The sequence below is a fragment of the Poecilia mexicana genome, unplaced genomic scaffold (assembly GCF_051168715.1).
Source record: "Poecilia mexicana isolate PSO_F unplaced genomic scaffold, ASM5116871v1 scaffold_4, whole genome shotgun sequence".
NCBI classification, from domain to species: Eukaryota; Metazoa; Chordata; class Actinopteri; order Cyprinodontiformes; family Poeciliidae; genus Poecilia; species Poecilia mexicana.
The window spans coordinates 29,181,797-29,191,811 of NW_028263373.1; the positions used below are offsets into that span (position 1 = coordinate 29,181,797).

Sequence of the window (10,015 nt, forward strand, 5' to 3'; positions counted from 1 at the left end):
CATACAGCCTCACTGGGTCTATTTCTGGTCTGCTATCACATTTTGTGCTCCATGAGCTATTCTGGTTCTTCTTGAATCTACTGATTACAGTTAAGTGAGGTGATAAGTCCAGAAGGATTTTTTTTTTTTACTGTCATCACACATGCCTGCTGTCCACTAACTAATGAGCAACCTGGAATTATCTTTGGGGGTCAGTCTACAGCAATCAGCTCCCTGGGTAAGGTGTCAAGAAATGACTGCATTATTCAGGAGTTACTTCTTAATATAGTATACAGACATAGTTCTGTTTTCTGATGCATGAAGAGTTGAACTGGAAAATTTCCAGCTTTCCTTTGACCATGACTGTAAACTGCAATATCCTACAGTGCTTGGCAAAATATTTATACCTCTAAAACATTTAAAGTAACACAAAGTAATGTTAAGTGGGTGTGGAGGATATTATATTTTAATTTTTCTATTTAATTATAGTTTTAATATTAATTAGATAGATTAAAGCACACATGAAGAAAAGAAAACATGTCTACCATTTTTCAGTTTAAAACAAGGCTGAATTAAACGTCAAAAATCTACTTTCATTAGTTAATAGTTCACAGTTATGCACTACTTGGTCTTGTAGTCTACCAAGCAGTACATTACTTGGTGAAAAAGACGTTAAATATTGTAGTTTTTACATAAAATCAATGTGCGAAAAGTTGAAGGAACGTGAATACTTTTACCAGACACTTCATCTAAACAGTTCTGGTCTATTTACGAATCGAGTTTTCGCTGCTGAGAATGTTTGTCTCTTCGCGCCTCCCGTTGCTCCTGCTGTGATTGGTGGAAGTGAAAATATGGCGGCGTCTGTGCAGCTGTAAAATAATAGAAAGAAAACCTAAAGTAAGACTCTTGAGACGCTTTATAGAGGTCAATGCTGTCCTTTAGCTTTCGCCAGTTTTAGGAAACGGGACGGTGACATAACTATAATGACTCTCTCTCTTTGCTTTAGCTTCTCGAGGTTGCTAACCAACCTGCTAACAACACAGCATTTCACCAGTGGAGCAGCTCCTTAAAGGTGAGTGAAGTAGCAGCCCAACCTCTGGTTTTGTTCGTCGTTATCCTAATTAACCAGCTGTCAAATGTTACGGCAGCTTGCAGCCATAAACATTTTCCCAAACCGATTCCTTTTATGGTCCGAAATTGTTGTAACTTCATCCCAATTTGTTCTTCAAATTCATCATTTTGGATTTTCATATCACGTCGATTAAGTGTAGTAGAAGTTATTTTGTCAGTTTCTCAACAGTGACCTGGGATTCGTACACAGTGTGAGAAAATAACTGGAAGATTGTGGAAAAAGAAAACTGAGCACTGGAAAATGCTTGTATTTTCCTAAAATGTGTCCTTTGCCTTATGATGATCGTGAGAAATTGAGGCGTAGCATCCATTCATCTGCCCATCTTTTACTCCTTCCATCTATCCGTCCCCTTTCAATATGTCGATTTGTTCCCATCGATCATCCATATATTGAATTACCATTTTCTCTTTTGTTAATCCATCCATTGCATGACAAATTAAAACAAACTCAATAATTTTCATTTAAAGTTTTTCCTTTTTTTCTCTTTTTCTACCAAAAACTGGATAATAAAAGTCTTCAGTCTGGTGCTTTGGTCTCACCTAGCCCTTTTTTTTTAAGGAAAATATTGTTTAATTAATTTTATTTGTTGTTTTGTTTATTTATTTTGGATATTTAGAATGTCTTCCAGTCCCAGTGATAAATGTTCATTATAATTCAAAGTTTATTGATCTTTGAGAATGTGTTCTTGACATTATTATTCCATTACCTACATCTTACCTGAAAATGGCCACAAAACGACAATGTTATCGTTTACCACACTAACTGCCTATTTACACATAGCCCTGAAGTTGAATGCAACATAACTGGTATATTATAAGAGAAAAAAAGTGTAAGTACGTATAGTTAGAGCAGGTAGGCAGTAAGAAAGGCCAAATTATTCCTCTACAAACTACAGCACTAAGTTATCACTGGATTGTGAAAAAAAATTAAATCCTGTTTGTATTTCTCCACCTTTCCCAGCTAACATCATGCCAGCTTTCCGGCAAGTGGGAGAGAAGCAACTTCCCAACCCTGTGAAGTGTATGGCGTGGTCTCCTAAGAGGGACCTCATTGCTTTGGCCAATACAACAGGAGAGGTGGGTTCAAACACAGAGAACGGCTGAGTGTAGGACTTTTAGTGTGCAGTAGTTTTATTTTTTTGTAACTCTAATAACTTTCCGCAGCTGCTGCTTCATCGCTTGGCAAGTTTCCAGCGGGTTTGGAGTTTGGCACCCAGTGAATATACTGGGAAGGAGATCACTGCGCTCACCTGGAGACCTGATGGCAAAAGTAAATGATGGTTTTGAATATATTTACCTGCGTGTCTGATGAAATTATGTAAACATTATGGTTTTGGTTTTCGCTTTAATCGGCAGTTTTGGCATTCAGTCTCGGAGACACAAAGCAGGTGGTTCTGTGTGACGTCGAGAAAGCGGAGATCCTTCACATGTTTCCGATGCAGAGTTCGGTAACCTGCATGAACTGGATGGAGGTGGTGGAGGAGAACAGGTGCGGCCCAGGTTCACGATACAAACCAGTACGCGTGTAGTCTGGTTAGAAATGTGCAAATGATTTTCGTTCGGTTTCAGTTCCCTTGGCTCCTTTTATAACTCCGAGGATGAATCCAAGCTTTTCCTTCCTGAATTACCAACACTCCCCAAGAGGTAAAAGCACTGAGTGTTCATTCCACCGCAAGACTGCAAGTTTATTTTGAGCTCAGTAACATGATCCAAACTTTTACTTCCTAGCTACAACACCACTTCAAAGATATTCAGGTGAGATTTAAATGATGGATTTTCTCATTTGGTGTCTGAGTGGAAGCTGAATGTGTTTATCCATCTTTGCCACAGTGAGGAAAAGTCCGACGAGATCCTCAACCTCCTCGGAGAGGTTCGGTAAGGGCTCCTTAGTGGATATGAAAGATTACGTTTTTGATTCAGTTGTTAAATCAATTTGTAATTTTCTCTTGCTACCCAACAGGCTGAACATCCTTGTTCTTGGAGGAGATGCTGGATGTGTGGAGCTTTATGCATACGGGATGTACAAAATCGCCAGTCTTGGCGAGGTAAGGTTTTTTTTTGTTGTTGTTGTTTTAAATATGGTTCCTTATCCTGTCCAGTGGTCTGAGGCTGATTGAAGTGGACCTCTCCATCATGCCATATATTTACATACTGGAGAAAGTCATAAAATACACAGGATTTATGCTCCTGCAAAAATATGAATGGCTTATAAAAATGGAAAGTTTTTTATTATTTTTTTTACTCAAGATATCAAAGTAATTTGTATTGTCATAGTTATAGTTTTCATAGTTTTTACATAAACTGAAAACTGTTTACTTATAATAAAATGGTGTGATTTTTATCCATTTTTCTTTCATAAAGTCAGAAGAACCAAAGATATTCCTTTCAATAATCGTCAAAAGTTATTTCACTGGGTGAACTTGGCTGGTTTTTATCTTCTGCAGGTGTCGGGATCATGCCGCAGTCTGAGTCTGTCCAGCGATCTCAAGTCCCTGTCTCTGATCACAGAAGTCCAATCCGCTGACGGCGTCTCGGAGATCTGCTACGTTCAGGTGAGCCGGATCCTATCACACCATCGTCTTCATGGCCTTCTTCTGCTCTGACCTGGATTTTTTCTTCTTTTTTTTTATGTCATTGATGCCGTGTGACAGCTGGACACGAGTTTGTTGTCGGACTGTCTTCCAGAGGTCACAAAGATGGCCCGCAAGTTCACCCACATCTCCACGCTGCTGCAGTACCTGCACCTCTCACTCACCTGCATGTGTGAAGCCTGGGAGGAAATCCTGATGCAGATGGATCTCCGACTCACCAAGTTTGTTCAGGTTTGTCGTTAAATACTCTTGTGAGATAAAAGTAATTGCAACCTGTGCTAAAACAAACTTGTTACAAAAGTCTAGAGCAGTTCAGTTAATTTAGGAATAAATTACCTAAAAACAAAAACAATTTAAAATCACACTTTCTTTTTAAAAGAGCACTGAAATCTTATTTTTTTATTAAATACAATTTTTTATATGAGTTCATGTGTTTAATATGTATAAAGTCTGACTAATTTTGTGATTTTATTTTAATGTCGAAATGGTCTCATGTGCTGCATGAATATTTTTGGGTTTTATCAGTTGGACCCCTGGAAGCTTAGTAACTACTTTGATGGAAACTAACAGGGATCCTGACAGATAAACAAAGAAACAAATGCTGTTTTTGTCTGACAAAAAAAAATTGAGGGATTAAAGGTTGCAATACTTCCACCAGAAAAGGACTAAAACCCAGTTGTTGATTCTTTTGTCCTTGTAGGAAAAGAACACGAGCACCCAAGTCCAAGATGAGTTTTTGGACCTCCTGCTGTGGGGGCAGTCTAGGTGGTTTATTCTTCTTATTTATTTATTTATTTATTTATTACACATTATAGTGTTGTGATATCTGCAGTGGCCTGCAGATGGTAGCAACACACCTTGAACTGGTTGAAGTGCTTTTTGTGGATTTATTTCCATGTGTTTGTTAACGTGGTCATTTTCTCCTCACTTGTTTCCTCCAGTCCCGAGTTGCAGGCTCTCCTCATGAACCAGCTGACCGTCAAGGTGAAATCAGAAAATCATTAACTTCTAGATGAATTTAGGTCATCCCATCCAGAAGCACCAGGAGGTGGATTTAAAACATTTCCTGTCATTCTGTGTCAGGGCTTGAAAAAACTGGGTCAGTCCATTGAGTCTTCTTACTCCAGCATCCAGAAACTGGTGATCAGCCACCTGCAGAGGTATGTCGTCTCTTTGACCCACCTGGGAATTTTTGATTTTGTTCTATTAAGATGTCTTTTTTGTGTCTTCTGCAGTGGCTCTGAGGCTTTGTTGTATCAGCTGAGTGAGGTGAGAGGAATGTCTCTGTGGAAGCAAAAGTTTGAGCGCCTCGGCTTGGATTCGGATGCTATTGATGGTACCAGACTCAACACATGCACAATGTTTACAATCTGTCCATTTTAGCTCCTTCCTCATTTTGGATTTTGTAGTTATAGTCGTTTCATATCTGACCTTTTTTGGGGGGGAAAAATGGAGTCATCAGAATGTTTCACACCAATCACGTCTCCTTTTCTAATGGAGCATTTCATGCCCACTTTGATAACAAGAAATTTTAATTAATTTTCTGTAACCATATAAGGACATGTGGTTTTATGACTTAAGATTTGCTAACAAGATGTTGCTTATACTTATTCTGATTTAGAAATTTGTTACATGTCACAAGAGTTAATTCATTCATACAGGTACGGTGGCCCAGAAGGGTCAACTAAATGCAACAGCAAAAAGTCACAACTGAAGTTATATTAAACTTGCTAGTTGCTAGCATAACGTCTGCAGTGACTTTTTGTTGCCTTATGATGTTTGTATTTTTTTTTAACCCTTTTCGGCCACCGTAGTACAAGGATCAGGATCAAAACAAATAAAAATCAGGTGTTGTACAAAATGATTAAGTCAAATAAAGTTATGTTAGATTTGAATATTATTTTGAATATTATTTTGAGTGCTTACATCCATAACTCATGAAAATGTTTAACTGCAAAGAAAACTAAGCTGACTTGAAGATATTAAAGTGCACAGGTACAAATTGGTTAGTTTATAGGAATGAAATGGTAACAAATTGGCCTGGGGCTTTCTGTCACTATGTGTGTGTTTGTTTTGTGTATCCAGGTGCGATCACAGCTGTTGGCTCTTTCTCTCTGAAAGCTAACGAACTTCTGCAGTAAGTCTATAAATCATCTCAGTTTACGACATTTTATCGTTTTTACTTGTTACAACTTTTATTTTTTTACATTCAGGGTGATCGACAAAAGCACAAAAAATTTCAAAGCCTTTTTCCGATGGCTGTATGTAGGTAAGAAGGAAGTTGGTTTTTATTTTTTTATTTCCTACATCCATATTGGCTCTTATTGAAGCTAATATTCACCTTAAAGTGTGAAATAGATGGTTTCTAAGATCCTCTATTAAGCCTTAAAATGTGATTCTCTACAGCAATGCTAAGAATGTGTGACGAACATGTACCGCCAGAGCTGAACAAGGTGAGTTTTTAGCCCAGATTTCTCATTTTTAGTCTTTCTATTATAATTTATCAGTTGCATTCAAATGTTTTATTTCCTCAGATGACTCAGAAGGACATTGCCTTTGTTGCTGATTTCTTGTCGGAGCATTTTAGTGAGGTGAGATGAGCAAATGCATCACATTCACATTTAAGAAATGCCTGAATATAATTTGGGTTGGGACTCGTTCCTTTGTGGTTTTGCAGAACGAAGAACTCTTTGATCGCAAGGGGAAGTACTTCAATGTGGAGCGAGTTGGTCAGGTAAGTGGTTTCTTTGAGAACGCTTTAAATATTTTAGAAAAAATCTGACTCTTAGATGTTTGTGTCTCATATGGATATTTTTACAGTACCTGAAGGATGAAGATGAAGACCTCGTTTCTCCACCCAACACAAAGGGAAACCAGTGGCTGAAGTTCTTACAGGAGAGCACATTCCTGAAAGGTAAATTGAGATCCTGAGTTTAGACAACCAGGGTTTCCCCCAGAAAACTTGCTAGGCCCGTTGCTCAGAGCGCTACGGCAGTCTTTCAGCCACCTGCCGAGTTTTTGAGTAAAAAAATCTTTAAACCAGACAGGAAATTCGAAAATATCATTGTATAGTAATGCATTTTTGGTAGTCTGGAAGATTTAATACCTAACACCAACTATAAAGGTTTTAAAAAAAGGGAGTCATAAAAAAATTAACAATGCTAAGCCTGGTGGGGGCACAAGCAAAGCCTGGTGGCCCGCCAGGCTTATAAATCACTGAGGGAAATCCTGGACAACTGACAAGGATGATTTAGGAAATCATACAGTAACTTCTTTTATATTTCATTGGTTTGTTAGTGAGCCCTTTGCTGTTTCCATCATATCCACAAAAGTCTTTGCACTTTGTCAAGAGGATGATGGAGAATGTGATTGAGCGATGCCTACAGAAACCTGCCGTAAGTTTTTGGTACACTACTGGTACATCTCAGTGATAATACAAGAATATTGTTGAAAGTTGATTCAAAAAAATTAAGCCTATTTATTATTGCCACAATGTGTTTCAGCTATTTACTCATGCAAATTCAAATTATTCTGGCTTGGAGTTAATGAAATGAAAATAGGACAACGGCTGTCAAAACTAGATATTTATATTCACTGTGTAAAAAAACTAGGCAGCCCTTTTTCATACAGTTTACATTAAATCAAACTTTCCTTTAGATCTTACTAAAACAGCACTAAAGAAATATCTGAGAAGCACTTCCTTTGAAGGAAGTAACACAAAGTGTTTATATACCATTGCTCTGGCATTCAGCAAATTGAATTACTAATATAAATCACCTTTCTGGTGATATTCTGGTTTACAGAGATGCACCTGAATTGTTTCCTCTTCATTAGTAGTTAGTCATTAGGTTGAATCGTCTCTCAGCTTTGTGAATCTGTTTACAGGAAGTCATTGGAAGATCTGTGAAACAGGCTGTATTTTTGCCTTTGTATGCCGTGTCAGACAAGTAAAGTCTTTTTATTGTTGTATATATTTCATATATAAGACACTTAAATTCCCACAAGATGTTATTAATGTGATTACATTTTGTTTTTTCTAGCTCGGAAAAGATTCCCCACCTCTTTGAACTTCCGTCTCTGTACGTAAAACAGAAACTCCATGGAGATTTGTATCTGGATTAGCAGGAATGTGTTTTATATTGAGCTTTTTTTTGGACCCTTCAGGTGGAATGACAAAAAAGGCAAAATGCACTGTGTTGTCTTCTGCATGCCAGAGATTTCACCAAGCAAGCTGTACTTGTTACGGAAAGGAACCGACCCAAACAGGTGCATTGTCGTCCAATCAGAAATGTCTGTCGCTTCTTTTTCTGTACTTATTACCCTGCTAACCTAATTAATTTTTCCTCTGTAGACATATTCCAAACAGCTTCATGTCATTTGACCTCAGCCATTATCTGGACAGTACAGATGATGATGGTGTTGCGGCCCAGTGAGTTTATCTTGATCTTTTTTTATTTTATTTTTCATAGCACCTCAGAAGGTGAAATATATCACTTTTAATGTAATTCACACTTTGTTTTTGGTTTTGTTTATTTATTGCTTTTCTAGGTCTCGTTACGTCTACAGCTGCCTGGATGCTCGTTTCTATGACGATGAAATGCTAACGGTGGTCCTGCAGGGATCAGAGGATCAGAACAGCAGGCGCCTCCTGGCTCAGGTTTCACTTGCCTCCAGCTTGAGCTGTGACTCTGAATTCAACTGGGAGCCCGGTGTGAGGTGTGTGTGTGTTATAGTGCCTAGAAAAAGTATTCATAACCCTGAAACAGTTGTAAACTAGATTTTATATATAGAACAACACAAATCTCACCCATTTAGCACATATTTGTGAGCTGAAAAGTGTGGCATGCATTTGTATTCATATTGAGCCAATACTTTGCAAGTTGACTTTTTGGTGCAATTATAGCTGGAAGTATTGTTTTTTTTTCCTATGTCTTTTCCAGATCTGTGCATTTAAGGCTCACATTTGTGCAAATTATTCTAAAAATAGCTCTAATCCAGTCAGACTAGAGTATCGACTCTGTTTACTAATCATCTGACTTCTGAAGAAAAGTGGTTGCACTTTATTTTACTCACAAGTATTACAGTAAAAATGGGTGAATATATTATTTGTAAAATAAATTCCAAACTGTTATTTTCTTTCCATCTCAAAAATACGAGCTACTTTGTCCTGATCTGTCACTTAAAACGCTGTTAAACTATTTAAGATTGTATTTGTAACTAAAGAAAACCAAGTTTCACATTCGTCATCACCATTTATCACGTTACATGGAAAACAAAATACAGTAAAACTCTTTTGCCTTTTCTCTCTGTCTTTAAAACAAAAATAAACAAACTGATCAAACAAAATTACAAAAACATATCAAACGAGAAATGAAAACGAATGTTTGCCCTCTGTGTTACCAGGTTGGACCAGCAGTGCAGCACCATTCCCTGCCAGGGTCTGATGTTGGGGAACCAGTGGCGTGAACTGGAAAACATGAAGGCCCAGTTTGTAGCCGTCAATGGAATCCGCAAAGTGGCCTGCGTGGTAAGTTTCAGAATTATAATTAATAACTACCAGGTCATGATTGTGAATGAGATTTTAAATCTCAGGGAAACTTATCACTCTGCTTAATTCTCTTGATAAATCTAATCAAAACGTAAGAAATTATATGAGAGATGCTGCGATGATTAACCCACATTTTTCTCACTCTTCTCATCAAAAGTTATTATCTTGTATCAGCTGATTTATTTATCGAGTTTGTGTTTCAGTGGCAGTGAAAGAGAAGAGTGATAAATCATTAAATGAAGTTTAAATGTTGGACACATGGCCTTGAGATGTTGATGCAGTTCAACATGTACAGATCCAACATCATCCAGAATAAAATGCACGTTATTAATTTGTTTTGGTGATTGAATAGGTGCAGTGGATGGTTATTGGGTCTCTGCTGCTATAAGCGATCTCACAGACGCAGTTATTGAACCATCACTTTTCTTTTTCACTTGGCAGCTGAGTGCCAATTTAAGACACATCCGTGTTTTTGAGATGGATGTGGAAGATGAGGAAGACGAGGGAGCCGAGTCTCAGAACGCCAGCGCTGACCAGGATGGACTGGAAACTTCGATGTCCGGCCAGGGCCCGGTGGAGGAGAGCTTGGAGTCAGAGGGAGAATCCAGGGAGCAGGAAGGAGATGCGTTTCAAAAGTCAGAGGAACTTTTACAGTCGCAGGAAGCCTTGTAACTCGTGTGGCGCTCATGCTGTATGAACTCTAAAGGACTGGGCTTACTTTTTTGTAAACATCTTTTTATATTTAAAAATAAAACATCTTTCTGGA

At 38.0% G+C, this 10,015-nt stretch overlaps 1 protein-coding gene across 1 annotated transcript; it reads left to right on the forward strand.

Moving 5' to 3' along the window:
* Positions 1-779: 779 nt before the first annotated feature.
* On the forward strand, positions 780-10,015 carry anapc4 (anaphase promoting complex subunit 4). Its single transcript, XM_014975847.2, has 29 exons — positions 780-876; positions 986-1,051; positions 2,072-2,187; positions 2,275-2,380; positions 2,467-2,599; positions 2,680-2,754; positions 2,839-2,865; positions 2,941-2,985; positions 3,071-3,155; positions 3,555-3,662; positions 3,762-3,932; positions 4,402-4,466; positions 4,643-4,685; positions 4,785-4,861; positions 4,937-5,037; positions 5,787-5,838; positions 5,915-5,970; positions 6,108-6,154; positions 6,236-6,292; positions 6,379-6,435; positions 6,522-6,615; positions 6,999-7,096; positions 7,587-7,648; positions 7,742-7,780; positions 7,866-7,967; positions 8,053-8,130; positions 8,250-8,417; positions 9,105-9,228; positions 9,691-10,015. The coding sequence occupies exons 3-29, from the start codon at positions 2,080-2,082 to the stop codon at positions 9,919-9,921; spliced, it is 2,409 nt and encodes an 802-aa protein (XP_014831333.2). The 5' UTR covers positions 780-876; positions 986-1,051; positions 2,072-2,079; the 3' UTR covers positions 9,922-10,015.